Source organism: Gopherus flavomarginatus, chromosome 15, assembly GCF_025201925.1.
Source record: "Gopherus flavomarginatus isolate rGopFla2 chromosome 15, rGopFla2.mat.asm, whole genome shotgun sequence".
Taxonomy (NCBI): domain Eukaryota; kingdom Metazoa; phylum Chordata; order Testudines; family Testudinidae; genus Gopherus; species Gopherus flavomarginatus.
In genome coordinates this window covers 2,642,428-2,660,233 of record NC_066631.1, presented here as the reverse complement: position 1 = coordinate 2,660,233, position 17,806 = coordinate 2,642,428, and the positions used below count along the sequence as shown (strand labels likewise).

The 17,806-nt window shown below is 47.8% G+C and overlaps 1 protein-coding gene across 4 annotated transcripts in view; it reads left to right on the top strand.

Moving 5' to 3' along the window:
- Positions 1 to 2,461: 2,461 nt before the first annotated feature.
- The window catches only part of NF2 (NF2, moesin-ezrin-radixin like (MERLIN) tumor suppressor), a 110,413-nt gene continuing 95,068 nt past the window's right edge, over positions 2,462 to 17,806 (top strand). For 3 of the 4 annotated variants that reach the window (XM_050923784.1, XM_050923783.1, XM_050923786.1), the window contains exon 1: positions 2,462 to 2,652. In XM_050923784.1, coding sequence (XP_050779741.1) covers positions 2,539 to 2,652 — 114 coding nt within the window. In that variant the 5' untranslated portion in view covers positions 2,462 to 2,538. The remainder of the gene's footprint in view (positions 2,653 to 17,806) is intronic. The other variant, XM_050923785.1, reaches the window with a different exon arrangement.

Genomic DNA, 17,806 nt, shown 5'->3' with positions numbered 1-17,806 from the left:
CAAGCTGTAATTGTCCTTTAGGGCTAACCCAGGCTAAGTCGCTGGGGAGCTCTTGCTTATGCCTAGAAACACCTTGTCCTCCAAGCAGCACAGAGGTGCTAGGTCCTTTGCCTTAGGGTTTTTATCCCTCTCCTGCCATGTGCTCTGAGCTTTTAAAAGTGATGAGGTCATGGCCCCCAACCTGCCCCCATTCCAATGCCCCTGTGACCAGGGGTGCTGGAACAGTTTGTATAGTGGCAGTGCTAAGAGCCATTGAAACAAACTGTAAACCTTGGATATGATGGAAATCACTTCACGACAGGGGATGCTGCAGCACCCCCAGTGCACCAAGTTCCAGCACCAATTCCTGGGACTACCCACTATAGGGAGACAGAGAGATCCACTGTGGAAGTGTGGGCAACACAGTTTTTAATTCAATAAGCCTCACAACCCTTCTATCCTGGGAGTTAGGGAAGGATCAGATCCCTATTTTACAGATAAGGAAGCTGACACACATAGCTCATTGCATTCCAGTGCCAGAGCTGAGCTCGGCACAGAGCCGAAAAGGCTGGGCCTCCTTTGTGCCTTGCCTGTCCTGAGCCAGCTGTGGGCTTCTTTATCTCCCAGAGCTGATCAGAGCAGCCCAACTTGCCTCCTGGCTGCCTAGGGTCCATATGACTGTTCCAACAGCTTGGAATAACTAGAGTGCAGTTGCACTCTAGCCTCAGCCCCGTTTCTCCTCTGTGCCATCAGGGAATCCCTACATAGGGGAAATTCCCTAGGGCCCAGATCCATCAGCTTAGTGATCCTTTATGCTAGGAAACCCACAGCACAGGGGTGAACTAAAGAGACCCACTGAAATTAAATACCCTGTCTAAGAACTCATGGTGAGCGTGGCAGAAGTTGGAATAGAATCCATGAGTCTGTAGACACTACTCTTGCTACATGTAAAATTTCTAGGAGCTCAGGTTTGCCAGCCACCTTCTGGAGTTTGCTCTGCTAGTGCTAGCCTGCGAGGAGGCTTGGCAAAATTCAATTTCAATTTTTTTCAATAATTTCAACTGATATCACTTCTCAGCCTTTTGGCTAAAATCAAGTGTAAACATTTTGATGGATAATATCAATGTTTATTTATAAGCATTTACTTTTAAATTGTTGTCGATTTACATTTTCCCGGTTGTGCAAAATTATGGATTTTAAGCATATTTTTCAGTTATTGATCCATCAAGATGTTTACAGTTGCAGGAAATTCTGGGCAGGGCAGGTGAGACAATAATTATTTAATGGCAAGAGATGATGAGATTCAGAATGTTAAAGCTCTATACTGTTAAAGCACCACTTGGCAACATCACATGTCAAAATAGACAAAGTATCCTTAACTCAAGCTCTGACAAGTTCTGAGGCAGCATTTTTCTTCTTTTGCCTATCTGCCAGTTTTGGTTATTACTGATGGGGACGTTTTTGCATGGGTCTGTGTGCGTACATGGTGAAATTGATGTTTACTGATAAAAATTGAATCCTTCCAAGGCTAAGTGTAAACAGTGTTTTCACTGTGCTGTGCAACATCATAGTGTCTTGCACGGCTGTCCTCCTGGTGTGATGCTGACGTGACGATGACAGATAGTGCTATCCTATCAGTCTGCCGTGGCGGGGGCAAACATGACCGTGCACAGATTTCTGAGGCCCCCCCCCCACACCCCATGTACAGTGGTGCTGGAACTGCGGATGCTGAGGATGCTGCTGCACCCCCTGACTTGAAGTAGTAATAACAAACACCAGATAGGTGGTTTCCATCATCAACACCCCCCACTATAAGAACTGTTTCAGACCCCCTGCCCTGCCCACGTGTTCTGCTGTGACGTTTCCTCCCGGTTCGCTGGCACAGAGGGGACCCCCGGGCGTGAGGCTGAGCAGGGGGAGGGCTACCACTAGGGGGAGCCAGAGCCCGTGCTTCGCCTTCCCGCCAGGGGCCTGCCGTGCTCAGCAGTCTCTCAACCAACCCTGCTGGGAAGGCGGGACCTATGGAAACCAAACACGACAGAATGGCAGCGCCAAAAGCCAGTCAAATTGTAGATAACTCCGAAGTCTAGGCGGGAGGAACATCCTGTTGGTTAAGATGCCCCTCTGGAGGGCGGGAAGAAGGGCGGTGTCCCGCCCCTGGCGAGCTACTGGGCCAATGGCGGAGAGCGGTGCGGCTAGGCTGCGCTGGCTGAGGCAGGTAGCGCCGCTTCCTGCGGCCCCCGCCCCTGAGAGCGGCCCCGCCCCCCGGCAGGGCCCGATCCCCGAGCGGCCCCCGGAGCGGTGGAGGCCGCCGCACCCCGCGGGCCAGGGCCCCGACCTCCCCCGGAGCGCCCGCCCCCAGCCCGGCCCCTAGGCCAGGTCTCGCCAGGCGGGAGTGCCGGGGTGAGCCGCGGGCCCGGCGTCAGGCCGATGCGACGCCCCTGCCCCCCGCTGCAGGCCGGGGGGGCGGGCTGACCTGCCCGGGCCCGGTCTTGCACCCGGCGGGCGTCGGGCCTTCCCGGAGCCTGCGTGGGGCGGGGGCGGTTCCCGCGCCTCGCCATGGCCGGGGCCATCGCGTCTCGGATGAGCTTCAGCTCCCTGAAGAGGAAACAGCCGAAGACCTTCACGGTGCGGATCATGACCATGGACGCCGAGATGGAGTTCAGCTGCGAGGTGAGCGCCGGGCGGCCTGCTCCCGAGCCGTGCGCCCGCCCTGCAGGGCCAGTCCCGCCGCTGGGCTGGAGGGGCCCCGGGGGCAGCGCACAGCTCGGGACACTGCCCGCCGGGGGAGGCCGGGAGGCCAAGTGGAGCTGCCCACGGCGGAATGTGACCAGCGCGCCAGGGCTGGCGCACCCTTGTGAAAAGCTTGAGGTGAACGTTAATGAACAAAAACGGGCTTGAGATCACCTCAAACATAGTGCTTCCCGCGCCGCAAATGGCCCCTTGCGTCCTGTTGGGGGCTCTGGCCTGCTGGTAAATCACAGAAACGTGCTCCCCACTGAATCCACTTCTGCTGTCCCCCCTCCCCACCGATTTTCCCTTCTACCCATGGTGGGGACCTGCTAGCTAAATATTGTACAGATCCTCTGGAGTGTCGCTTGAGAGATGAATGTGCTTGTAGCCCGAAGATGGAAGATGTGCAGTTTCAGTTTAAACGTCCTTGGATCTACTCACGGCCACCTGCATCTGTTTTGGTTGGTTAGGAAGCCCTGTGCATAAATGGTGCCGTTTTTCATATGCCTGCATTGTACAGGCACTGGAAGACTACAAGGAGGCCCTCTAGGAATCCATTGTTAATCTAGCAACCAAGTATAATGACTTACCCAAAAGATGTGTAGGGAGAGAAACTGTATGAATATAAAGAACTTGTGTGTTAGTGCAGGAGGTTCCTTGGTGCTGTGCTGTGGCTCACCAGAGGGGATGCAGTTGTGTCTCGTTGTGGGAGGTTCCAGGGTACTGTGCCATAATATAGAGGAGAGGAAGTCGTGTCTTTGCACAGAAGGTTCCTCAATGCAATTCTCTTGTGACTCCCAACCTCTGCCAGAATGGTACAACACATCCTTGAGCAAAGGAATTGGGGGTGGGGTCAAAAAATAATTGCTCTGATTACATTGCAAAATAACAAAATGGGCTCTGGGTCATCCCCTATGATGATGGTAAATTAGGTACTTCCCACTCCCTTGTAGCCCCTAAGAAAGAACGGCTTGCGGGTACACTGTGTACAATAGGTAAGCAGAAAGCTGTAAACAAATAACTATTAAGTTACAGTGAGGTTTATGGATGACTTGAAATATCTTTTGGGGATGCTGAAGGATAAACTTTGAATGCCTTTGGCCTTTCGTACTTTTTGTTATCACCCCCAGCAACATCACTACTTTAGTCTGCTCTAGGAGTGCTGTCTTAGTCATTTGCATTTTCATATCAATCTGCTTTGATCTTACTGACTGGCGGACAGCAAATTCCAGAGATCAAATTTTGCAAGGAGCATAGCAGACCTAGTGATTTGCCATTGTAAGTTGGCATTACAGCTATCTGGTGCTAGCTGTCTGTGTGATGCAGTTCGAAATAGAAGCAGGATGAAGTATCCAAGGGGGTGGGGGGAGGGCAGTAATAGAGACTGAGCATAGGCTGTGAGATATCTTGAGTGTCTTCACAACATGATGTGGCCCTGATCCTGGGTTGGGCCTGTGGGCACTAATGTAGTGTAAGTAACTTGTTCCTAGGCAAAATATGTCACTAAACTGGAGTCCTAAGAATGTATAGTATCCAGGCACTTGCTATCTGTAGAATGATGCAAACAACGTGAGGGAGGATTTGGAGGGGTCCATCAGATAAATCCAGAAGCATTGCTCTGATGAGAGGTCTCCACCCCTCAACTACTGGAAGGGGTGGGTGCTGAGAATCCTGGCAGGTTGTCGTCTCCAGACGTGATTTGGGCCTCCAATTAGTCCACAGCTAGAAGGTGTCAAATTACACTTGAAGCTTTCTCCCAATACTCATGTCAGGGTTGCTGATGTGATGGCCACTCTACTGCTTGCTCTCTCTAGGTACCCCTAGCACACCGTCTCTGTAGTTTAAGTGCTTAGCCTTAATTATACTTGCCTCTGAGAATAAGCAATGATTTAGTCACAGAATCCGTGACTTCCAATGACCTACGTGACTTCCAATGACCTCCATGCCTTCAGCCTGTGGTGGTCAGGAGCTGCAGGGTGCCCTGCCGCCCGCAGGGGCAGGGAGCGGCAGGGTACTCCCACTGCCTCTGGTGGCCCCCAGAGCTCCAAGCTGCTGCAGGCAGCAGGGTACCCCGCAGCTCCCGTCTGCCACAGGATACCCCATAGCTCCTGGTCACTGCCGGCTTCAGGTGGTGTGGGGACCCACAGGCCCCCATTTTGTCACGGATATTTTTAGTAAAAGTCATGGACAGGTCATGGCTTCTGTGAATTTTTCTTTTTTGCCTGTGACCTGTTTGTGACTTTTATGAAAAATATCTGTGACAATCTTAGCCTTAATTATAATATACTGCCTTGGAGGAAGCTATCAGCGACCCTCCTCAATCTGAGCAATTGAGAGAGGAATGACGCTACTTAAAACTCTTGGCTTTTTTTTTTTTAAACACCCTCTCCTGTTTAGCTCAAATACTTGACAACAGTTAGAAAGAAGAACAGAAGTACTTGTGGTGCCACAAGTACTCCTGTTCTTTTTGCTGTTGGAGAGTAACACGGTTGCTATTCTGAAATCAGTTAGAAAGAAAAAAATCTCTGTTAAAAATTCAACTCTTCTGCCCCTTCAGTTAAGGTCTGAGAAAGCTTTGTGTTCTCTGGTCCTCCAAGAAGACCTTCAGAAAAGGAAAGAAGACTTGATATTACTGATTTCTAAGGAGTAGTAGCTCCCCCAGTTAAAAAAGGCCACTTTTCAGGCTTTTATGCCCACCCTGCACAGAGAGGGCATAAGCCCATTTTTGGTTCCTGTTTGTGAGTGACCTTTAAGAATAAGGAATGTTAATATTCAGTACCCACACCCTGGCCTAATTTAACTAAAAAACAATTGAATGGATTCTCTCCATATGTTCTTAAATAAATACATCTTGTTTCAGCTAAGATCAAGCATGGAAAACTTGAGTCCAGAACAAGAGTTTTTCAGTAAGTGGGGGCAAAAAGAGTTATTTGTAACTCATTTATTTTGCATTTGCTACTGAGCAACCGGTGAATTGGGTTTTGTAGAGCTTGAATTATACTGGTTGGTGTAGTTTTAAATCTAAGCTCCTAGAATGACTGACCAAATGCTGTCTGTGACAAGGATAAACAAAGCCTTCAAATCTTATATGGCTTATTGGGCCTCTCTAGTAGTTGAAAATTGTTCAAGAAGATGTGTAGGCTAAAGGGATTTTGTTGTGGCTTTCTCTTCCTTTTCCATCTGTTGTTTCTTCAATATTTCAATTTTCTAGCTTATAATAGTTTATAAACATTGTTTTTTCTTTGTGGTTGATATTTATCCCTCATGAGCTTAACTCATATTGCTGTATTTTCTAATGATCCGGTGGACTTCTAAATTGGGTAATGGATAATAGGAAGCGGATGTAAAAAGGTTGTGCCTTTTTAAATGGAGGGCAACAAGTAGTTTAAAAAGAGTCATGGGTCTGCTGTAACTCCATGGACTCCAATGCAATTATGCCGCGGTGAGTTTGGCCTTGTATGTTTTTATCATTTGTAAAATGTCATTAATGGCTCTGGATAATGAAATCCTCAATCCCCAGAAGAGGTAGAGACAATAGAGCATAGCAGTGCAAACTTCCCTCAACTGCGTATCTCAGGGCATGTCTGCGCTCCGATATTAGGTTGATTTTATAGACGTCGATCTTTAGTAACCGATTTTATACAGTTGCTCATGCATGTCCCCACTGAGCGCATTATGTTGGTGAAGTGCGTTCTCAATACTGTGGTTAGCATCGATTCACAGAGTGGTGAATTGTGGGTAGCTATCCCACAGTCCTACTGCCCATTGGAATTCTGGGTTAAGCTCCCAATGCCTGATGGGGCAAAAACATTGTTGCTGATGATTTTTGGGTACATGTCATCAGTCTCCTTCCCTCCCTCCCTGAAAGCAATGGCAAATAATCATTTTGTGCCTTTTTTCCTGGGTTATCCGTGCAGATGCCATAGCGCACCAAGCATGGAGCCCACTCAGCTGCACACTGCTTTTGTGGCCGTTGTAAATACCTTGCACATTATCCTGCAGTATGTGTAGAGCCTATCTAGGAGCTGCCAGCACAAGGAAGATTGTGAGGAGGACATGGACACAGACATTCCTGAAAGCACTGGATGGGGCAATTGGGATATCCTGGTGGCACTGGGGCATGTTGGTTCTGGGCCCGGCAAACAAGCAGAAACTGATGGGACCGCATAGTGTTGCAAGTATGGGGAGATTCCCAGTGGCTGTGGAACTTTCACATGCATAAGGCCACTTTCATGGAACTTTGTGAATTGCTTTTCCCCCGCTCTGAAGCTCAAGAATACCAAGATGAGACCTGCCCCAACAGTTGAGAAGCAAGTGGCGATAGCCCTGTGGAAGCTTGCAATGCCTGACTGCTACCGGTCAGTTGATAATCAGTTTGGAGTGGGCACATCTATGGTGGGGACTGCTGTGATCCAAGTAGCCAGGGAAATTGGTACCCTTCTGCTAAGGAAAGCTACAAGAAGGAACTTTCTTCCCAGACCAGAAAATTACTGTTGAGGATGTTGAAATGGCAATAGTTATCCTTGGGGACCCAGCCTACCCCTTGCTCCCATGGCTTATGAAGCCATAGACAGACAGCCTGGACAGCAGTAAGGAGCAGTTCAACTGTAGGCTGAGCAAGTGCGGAATGGTGATAGCATGTGCCTTTGGATGTTTAAAGGGGTGCAGGCGCAGCTTGCTGAGTAGGTCAGACCTCAGCGAAAGCAACATTCCCATTGTTATTGCTGCTTGCTATGTGCTTCATAATATCTGTGAGAGTAAGATGGAGATGTTTATGGCAGGATGGGAGGTTGAGGCAGATCACTTGGTGGTCAATTTTGAACAGCCAGACACCAGGGCAGTTAGAAAAGCACACTGAGGCACGCTGCGCATCGGAGAGGCTTTGAAAAACCATTTCATGACTGACCAGGCTACGGTGTGACAGTTGTGTGCATTTGTCCTTGATGCAAAGCCGCACCCTTTGGTGAATGTACTTAGAATCATAGACTTTAAGGTCAGAAGGGACCATTATGATCATCTAGTATCTGACCTTCTGCATGACACAGGCCAGAGAATCTCACCCATCCATTCCTGTATCAAACCTGTGTCTGAGCATTGTAGTCCTCAAATCATGGTTTAAAGACTTTAAGGTGCAGAGAACCTTCCAGCAAGTGACCCGTGCCCGACGCTGCAGAGGAAGGCGAAACCTCCCCCAGGGCTTCTGCCAGTCTGCCCTGGAGGAAAATTCCTTCCCAACCCCAAATATGGCGATCAGCTAAACCCTGAGCATGTGGGCAAGACTCACCAGCCAGCAGACAGGAAAGAATTCTCTGTAGTAACTCAGATCCCACCCCATCTAATATCTCATCACGAGCCATTGGGCATATTTACTGCTAATAGTCAAAGATGAATTAATTTCCAAAATTAGGCTATCCCATCATACCATCCCCTCCATAAACTTACCAAGCTTAGTCTTGAATCCAGATATGTCTTTTGCTTCCACTGTTCCCCTTGGAAGGCTGTTCCAGAACTTCACTTCTCTGATGGTTAGAAACCTTCGTCTAATTTCAAGTCTAAACTTCCTGATTGCCAGTTTATATGCATTTGTTCTTGTGTCCACATTGGTACTGAGCTTAAATTCCTCTCCCTCCTTGGTATTTATTTCTCTAATATATTTATAGAGAGCAATCATATCTCCCCTCAGCCTTCTTTTGGTTAGGCTAAACAAGCCAAGCTCTTTGAGTCTCCTTTCATAAGACAAGTTTTCCATTCCTCGGATCATCCTAGTAACCCTTCTCTGAACCTGTTCCAGTTTGAATTCATCCTTCTTAAACATGGGAGACCAGAACTGCATACAGTATTCCAGATGAGGTCTCACCAGTGCCTTGTATAACGGTACTAACACCTCCTTATCTCTACTGGAAATACCTCGCCTGATGCATCCCAAGACCGCATTAGCTTTTTTCACAGCCATATCACATTGGCGGCTCATAGTCATCCTGTGATCAACCAATACTCCGAGGTCCTTCTCCTCCTCTGTTACTTCCAACTGATGCCTCCCCAGCTTATAACAATAGTTCTTGTTATTAATCCCTAAATGCATGACCTTGCACTTTTCACTATTAAATTTCATCCTATTACTATTACTCCAGTTTACAAGGTCATCCAGATCTTCCTGTAGGATATCTCGGTCCTTCTCTGTATTGGCAATACCTCCCAGCTTTGTGTCATCCGCATACTTTATTAGCACATTCCCACGTTTTGTGCCAAGGTCAATAATAAAAAGATTGGTCCCAAAATTGATCCCTGAGGAACTGCACTAGTAACCTCCCTCCATGACAATTCACCTTTCAGTACGATCCCTTGTAGTCTCCTCTTTAACCAGTTCCTTATCCACCTTTCAATTTTCATATCGATCCCCATCTTTTCCAATGTAGCTAATAATTCCCCATGTGAAACTGTATCAAATGCCTTACTGAAATGGAGGTAAATTAGATCCACTGCATTTCCTTTCACTAAAAAATCTGTTACCTTCTCAAAGATGGAGATCAGGTTGGTTTGGCACCATCTACCTTTTGTAAAACCATGTTCCATTCCTTGTAGGCTTTCTGCTTTTTCTTAATCACCTCTCTGAGATGCTTGGTCTACAATTCCTGCCTATGAATTTTTTCACCTATGTTGGGATGCAGGCTTCTGATAGTTTCTGCAACTTTGACTTGAAGTAATTCCAGGCTTCCTCCACCTTTAGATCCCTAAGTTCTTCAGTCCAATCCACTTCCCTAACTAATTTCCTTAGTTCTCTAAAGTTAGCCCTTTTGAAATAAAAAACCCTAGTTCCAGATCTATTTTTGTTTATCCTTCTATTTAGTTTAAACTGAATTAGCTCATGATCACTCGAACCAAGGTTGTCCCCTACAACCATTTCTTCTACGAGGTCCTCACTACTCACCAAAACCAAATCTAAAATGGCATCCCCTCTTGTTGGTTCAGCAACTACTTGGTGAAGGAATCCATCAGCTATTGCATCTAGGAAAGTCTGAGCCTTATTATTATTATTATTATTACTACTACTAGCATTTGTCCTCCAGTCTATATCTGGGAAGTTAGTCTCCCATGATCACACAATTCCCATTAGTATTTACTTCATTAAAAAGGTCTCTATCCATATCCAAATCAGATCCTGGAGGTTTGTAGCACACCCCAAGCACTATCTCAGGGGAGGCTCTAGTAACTTTCTTCTTCAATGTGATTTTTTTGCCCAGACAGACTGTTTTATCCATTCTATCCCTTCTTAATCCCTTCCCTGTAAAACAATCCCCCTCCCCCTTTTGACCACAGCTGGCTCAGAAAATAATGTCCCTATTGTTCTGAATCCATTCATTTTTTATTTATTAAAAAAATACATGAGATCACTGACTCCTGATTAGTAAAAGGAAGCCTAGGTGTACAAAAGGTTTGATAATAGGTGGGGTGGGGGAGGAGGGAAGGGTTAGGATTAGGGTTAGGGCTTCGAATGACAGCCTTCTGTTGCTTGAGCCATCCCCTGGAGTTGAGTGGCAGGGTGCCTGGAGCCTCCCCCTCTTCTTGGGCATCTGGGTGAGGAGGATATGGAACTTGGCAAGGAGGGTAGGTGGTTATACAGGATGCAGTGGGGTTCTGTACTCTAGTTGCCTTTCCTGCAGCTCCGCCAGATGCCTCATCATGTCCATTTGCTCCCACATTAGCCTCAGCATCTCCTCCTGTGTTTTCTGATCACACTCGCTGTATGCTTTCCTGGCCTCTGCCACCGAATACCTCCATGCATTCAGCTGTGCCCAATCAGTGCGAGAAGATTGCATGAGCTCTGAAAACATGTCATTGCGAGTGCGATTTTTTTTCACCTTCTAATCTGCGATAACTTCAGGAGTGGAGTTGATGTGGGGAGCATAGAAGCATTTGCAACTGCAGGGGGGGAAAAAGGAGAGTAGACTTTACAGAAGATACATTTCTGAGAACAAAAGGGAGACTCTTTCACAGTGAATCAAGCAATTCACAGCAGACAGCACGTGTTTTAGGTACAGGGTCGCATTTTGCCTTTTATATTGAGTGCTTGCTGGTATGGTGACATATCACACACGGCTAGGTGACAGAATTCAGTTTGCAGGCAGCCATGATAAGCCAAAGGTTATGTGGGGTTGTCGTCTTCCGCGTTCATGACATGTGAGAATGGTTTCAAACTGCAGCGCCCTCTTTTCCCATAGCAACCAATGCCGGTTGTGTTTGCCGTTTAAAAGGAGAGGCTGCGGTTTTGGGGTGGATGTGCAGCACACCCCTTCCCCTTCCCTCCACGGGGCTATTCTCCAGGATGATCCCTTTTAACCAAGTGAAAACAGCCTAGCATGCCCAGGGTCTAATGTGTCAGGGATCAGCAAACAGAGGGATTACTATTCCCTTACAAAACTGCCCCTGTTTCAACCAGGTGACCATGAATGATATCACTGTCCTGAGACTGACACAGAAACATAAAGACTGAATGTTGCATGAATGTGACCAAAACCCAGGACCATTGACTGTCATGTTTTGTGTTGCAGTGATTTCGGACCAGTTGCTACTGGCATGGCGTGGTAAAGTGTCCTACCTTGGAGGATGAAATAAGGCAGCACTCCCCAGAAACCTTCTGCAAAGGCTTTCAGAGCACCTCCAGGAGAGCTCCATGGAGATGTCCCTGGAGGATTCCCGCTCCATCCCCAGACATGTTAAGACTTTTCCAGTAGCTGTACTGGCCGCGAATGCATCCCAATTGCTCAGTGCAGATATTAAACACAATTGCTTTCAACCCCTGTAATGTCGTTACAAATGTGCACTCACCAGAGGTGCCTTCTCCGCCTTCTGGGTCCAGGAGCAATAGGTCCTGGGAGGGTATTGGCTCCAGGGTGAGGAGAAGGTCCCGGCTGCCGGGGAGAACAGATTTTCCACTTGCCTGCTGTGCACTCTCCTCCTCCTTTTCCTCATCCACAAAATCCTCATCTTTGTTGCATGAGGCTGCCACCTTGCAGGTGTCCACAGAGAGTGTTGGGGTACTAGTAGGGTTCCCCCCTAGAATGGCATGCAGTTGATCATAGAAATGGCATGTTTGGGGCTCTGATCTGGAGCAACCGTTTACCACCTGAACTCCTTAATTTTCATGTGGCACTGCTGTGCATCCCTGATGTAGCCTCTGTCCACCATGCTCTGTGCAATTTTGGCATATATATATATCAGCATTTCTTCTAGTGGATCAGAGTTCTGCCTGCACAGTCTTCTCTCCATACTGCTGTCAGATCCAGTGTCTCCCATTTGCTCCATGCTGGAGCTCGTTTGTGATTCTGGGGCTGCATGGTCACCTGTGCTGCTGAGCTCACCACGCAGACCAAACAGGAAATGAAGTTCAGAAGTTCCCGGTGCTTTTCCTGTGTTCCTGGCGAGTGCATCAGAGTTGAAAGTGCTGTCCAGAGTGGTCACATTGGAGCATTCTGGGGTAGCTCCCATAGGCCAATACCATTGAATTGCACTGCACTGCGTCTACAGTACTCCAGATTAGACCCAGGAAGGTCAATTTTAGCGCTACTCCCCTCTTTGGGGAGGAGTAAAGTGGTCGATTTTAAGGGCCCTTGAGGTCGGCAGAACGAGGTTGGTTGTGTAGACCTAACGTGGCTAAATTCTACCTAACCTCGAAGTGTAGACCAGGCCTCAGAATTGCTCAGGAGGACACCTCTTTCCTCTCCAGGGACAGAGAGGGAGTTGTCTTGTACCAGACAATTGTTCTCTCCCTGTAAGAATGTCAGTTAATAATATATGTAGTGGCTTTCTATGGCGTGAAAACTTGTCACTTCCTATAGGCTGTACAGTATTTGTCAGATAACAATGTGGGTTGGATTTGAACTGGCAAGTCTTACATCTTCAAATGACTCCTGAGGGAGGCTTCTGCTAAAGAAGCCCTTTTTTTATCACTGCAGATGAACTTCCACAGCTTCTCCTGAAAGCACACACAGAAACTGACAAGAATTGTCAGTGTATTCTCTGTCAGTGCTGTTATAAAAGCAGAACCTGCAGGAACTCTGTTGCGATCCTTTGCTGCTGCTGTTAGGGAGCCTTATCTTTGTGGGGAAGGAAGAAATGAAGGGAGGTGACTTGTGGCCTGGTGGCAGCACATCAGGGCTTGCATTCCACTATCGTCCCTTGCCTTCCATGCTAGAAGCAATGTTGGAGGGATTATATTTAGCTGGAGGGGATTTGATAACCACCCACTAGACAAAAGACAATCTGCTGCAATTTGAGCCTTTGATGATGGGGATCCTGGAATGAACCCTGAAAAGAGCGTTGGGACATGAGGTGAAAGAATGATATGCAGCTACTAACTGCCATGTAATTGTCCTGGAAACACCCCCCCCCTCTCCTCCCCCACCCCGTGTGTGCGCACACAGACATGCAGAGCTCTAATGAAGAGTCTGTCTTCAGGTTGGAAGGACGGTCATAGCCCAAAGGGGCAAGACTTTGTGGTGAGGGGATGAAGCTGCCGGTGAAGCGGCTTCCTAGAGATTTGTTCTCTTGGGAGAAATGTAGGGTGCAGATTTATTCCTGCTCTTTCCATTCACTTGTCATCTGTGCACAAAGCAACTTTTCCTTTGTACGGGCTGGAAGAGCTAATGGCCAGTTAGTCCCATGCGGGGGGAGAGCTGCTACGGTGTTCCTGCTATGGCTGGCAGTACAGGGACTCTTCTCCCTGATGAGCCATGGCAGGTCTATTGGGTGGAGAAGGCAGGGAATTACTACGTCCGGCCTTCTGCCCCTCCTGCATTTGCTTGCCCCTCCCCATGTCTTTCTGACACTGCTGTTCACTCCCAAGGCTTCTGCCCAGCCATTGGGGACCGCATTGCTATTGAGGCTGTGAAATATTGGAAAGGATTAGTTTGTTAGTAATTGCCTAGATTTGGGCAGATAATGCATTTTAATTCTGTTTTTACTTACTCCCCACTTCAAACCCCTTGGTATCCCCACAACCTCCTGCCCAGTCTCCTGATATCCACCTGCCCGCCACCATCTGCTCCTCTGCCTCCCTCCCTGTCCGCCCTTCACTGCATGCTGCTTCTCTGTCTCCATCCTCATCCATTGTTCTGCTGCCACTGCTTCCACCAAGTGTGTAAGTGAATTGGCTGTGTGTGTTGGCAGCTGTATGGTGATGTGAGGTGAAGGGTTTGAGGGGATCTGGTAGTTATGATGCTGGCTGGTAGAGCATGTGTTTGAGGTTGTGCCGTATGTTACGTAGCTCTAATTGGTGGCTTACATGTTTTGTATTGTTGCTGGGAAATGAACTTCAACAAACTTAACTCTTATTTTAAAAGGTCTTTTTTGTGGGAATAATATAATTATTTGCACTTCTCTAGTGCCTTTAATCCAAAAATCTCAAAGCCTTTAACAAATGTAAATGAATCAAGTTCCCCCAACCCCTGTGGGTGTGACATTCCCCAAGGTACAGTCTGGGCTGTTGACCATTGGTGTCTCTTTAAGTCTCTAGCCAGGGGTGCCTTTTACACTGCTTTGTAGTCAGAACAGCCACTCCTGACTTGCTTGCGCAGCCTTCAGCATGCAGATTCACTCCCAGCAAAATACATGAGCATGCTGAGGAGTTACTCATGAATTACATACAGGGTGACACCTGCAAATTCTTACTCTCATCCTTGTCCCCCAGAAATGTGTGTCTTGTGCGGCTCAGTAACTTTCTGAACAGTATACGTTCATAGGAAGTCCATCACTTCATCAAAGGAAAATGGATGTTTCCCACATACTCTAATCCAAACATACTGGATAAAATAAACCAATAAGATAAATTTATTAAGAGACAGATTTTAAGAGATTACAAGTGATGATGCATAAAAGTCAGGATTGGTTACAAAAGAAATGAGTAATGCACAAGCTAGTATTTAACAAGCTTAAATGAACTTAAAAGCAAAAGTTTTGTCTCAACGTACACTGTAAATTCCACAGGCTAGGTCTCCTTCCAGTCTAGGACCACTCCCCCTTACTTCAGTTCTTTCAGGGTGGTTAATATCGTGAGCAGAGAGATGGGAGGAGAAGACATGAAGTCAAGTGTTTTCCTCTCGCTTTATAACATAATTTCTTGTGCTAGAAACATCCTTGCTCAGTCATGCTGACACGCAGGTTCAAGCAGGACATGAAGTTTGAATGGTCCCTGAAGTGGAAATTTCTTGTTTATGATTTCCTGTTGCTGACGAATTGCTGCTTAAGCCGTGATAGCTATTAACACCTGGCTGGAGTGCTAGTGTGTCTTTGGGTATGTCTACGCTACGAAATTACTCTGATTTTACAGAATTTGATTTTTGGCAACAGATTGTATAAAGTCGAGTGCATGTGTCCACACTAAGCACATTAATTTGGTGGTGTGCATCCATAATACCGAGGCTAGCGTCGACTTCTGGAGCCTTTCACTGTGGGTAGCTATCCCATAGTTCCCGCAGTCTCCCCCACCCATTGGAATTCTGGGTTGAGATCCCAATGCCTGATGGGGCAAAAAACATTGTTGTGGGTGGTTCTGGTTACGTGTCATCAGGCCCCCTCTCCCTTCCTCCCTCCGTGAAAGTAACGGCAGACAATCGTTTCGTGCCTTTTTTTCCTGGGTTACCTGTGCAGACACCATACCATGGCAAGCATGGAGCCTGCTCAGCTGACCATCACCTTATGTCTCCTGGGTGCTGGCAGACATGGGACTGCATTGCTAAATAGCAGCAGCTCATTGCCTTTTGGCAGCAGACGGTGCATTATGCCTGGTAGCCATCGTCATCGTACTCCCGGGTGCTCTTTTAGCCGACCTCGGTGAGGTCGGTCAGGGGTGCCTTGGCAGACATGGGAGTGACTCAGCCAGGTCATTCCCATTTTCTGCCGAGCAGCCAGGAGATGGCGATGGCTAGCAGTCGTACTGCATTGTCTGCTGCTAGCCTAAGATGTAAAAGATAGATGGAGTGGATCAAAACAAGAAATTGACCCAATTTGTGTTGTATTCATTTGCTCCCCCCTCTCTCCCTGCCATGAATTCAACGGCCTGCTAAACCCAGGGTTTTCAGTTCAATCCTTGAGGGGGCCATTCTGTGTGACAGTTGTTTGTGTTTCTCCTTGATGCAAAACCACCCCCTTTGTTGATTTTGAATTCCCTGTAAGCCATGTTGTCAGTTGCCCCTCCCTCCATCAGAGCAACGGCGACAATTGTTTCTCGCCATTTTTCAGTGCAGACACCATACCATGGCAACTATGGAGCCTGCTCATCTCAACGTAGCAATCATCAACATTGTAAACAACTTGCACATTATTGTGCAGTTTTTGCAGAACCAGAACATGAAAAACTAGGTGAGGAGGAGGCAACGGCAGTGCGGTGATGAGTGATAAAGACATGGACACAGAAGTCTCTCAAACCACGGGCCCCAGCGCTTTGGAGATCATGGTGTTAATGGGGCAGGTTCATGCTGTGGAACACCGATTCTGGGCCGGGGAAACAAGCACAGACTGGTGGGACCGCATAGTGTTGCATGTGTGGGATGATTCCCAGTGGCTGTGAAACTTTCGCATGTGTAAGGGCACTTTCATGGAATTTTGTGGCTTGCTTTCCCCTGCCCTGAAGTGCCAGAATACCAAGATGAGAACAGCCCTAACAGTTGCAAGCTTCCACAGGGTTATCTCCATTCGCTTCTCAACGCCAGACAGCTACCAGTCAGTCGGGAATCGATTTGGAGTGGGCAGATCTACTGTGGGGGCTGTTGTGATGCAAGTAGCCAAAGCAATCACTGAGCTGCTGCTATGAAAGGTTGTGACTCTGGGAAATGTGCAGGTCATAATGGATGGCTTTGCTGCAATGGGATTCCCTAACTGTGGGGGGGAGATAGATGGAACCCATATCCCTATCTTGGCACTGGAGCACCAGGGCAACCAGTACATAAACCGCAAGGGGTACTTTTCAATGATGCTGCAAGCACAAGGTGGATCACAAGGGACGTTTCACCAACATCCACATGGGATGGCTGGGAAGGGTTCATGATGCTCGCATCTTCAGGAACACTACTCTGTTTAAACGGCTGCAGCAAGGGATTTACTTTCCAGACCAGAAAATAACTGTTGGGGATGTTGGCATCATATAGTGTGGCAAAGTACCTGTTTCTCCTCTGCTGGCTTAGTCCCCTTTTTCCCTGGAGAGACAGGCTTGGGCAGAGTAAAGTCCTTCCCAGTCGCGCAGGGTATGGCTGATCCTTTCTCAGTCAGTCCCTTGCTCTGTTTTTCTCCCCTTCTGGGAAGAGTGCAAGTCTTCCTGGCTGGAAGAATTCAGAGTCTTGCTGCACCTACTCGCTGGCAGCTTCTCTCTTCTCTCACTTCCCCCCCCCCCCCCCCCCGCTTCCCTGCCAGGGAGGGTTTAAAAAGGTCTCCAGCAATTTGGGCCAGCTGAACCTAATTAGTTCCCCGGCAACCCCTGTTCCAGCTGAACCTTATTCCTCCATGGCTATCTCCCCTCAGTGAATGGGGAGAGGCCTTTTAGTCCCTCTGGGACTAATTACTATCCCTCCTTTGGTAGCTATTTGTCCTGGGTTTGCCACAATAGTTATCCTTGGGGACCCGGCCTACCCCTTAATGCCTTCGCTCATGAAGCCGTACACATGCAGCCTGGACAGTAGTTAGGAGCTGTTCAACTATAGGCTGAGCAAGTGCAGAATGGTGGTAGAATGTGCATTTGGACGTTTAAAGGGACGCTGGCACACTTTACTGACTCGCTCAGACCTCAGTGAAAGCAATATTCCTATTGTTGTTGTTGCTGCTTGCTATGTGCTCCACAATCTCTGTGAGAGTAAGGAGGAGACATTTATGGTGGGGTGGGAGGTTGAGGCAAATCGCCTGGCCGCTGATTACACACAGCCAGACACCAGGGCGATTAGAAGAGCACACCAGGAAGTGCTGTGCATCAGAGAAGCTTTGAAAACCAGTTTCCCTCCTCCCCCCTTCAATCACAGCTTGTTTGCGAAGGAAATAATCACTGTTGTTTAAAAACCATGTACTCTTTGTAGGGGGGAGGAATAGCTCAGTGGTTTGAGCATTGGCCTGC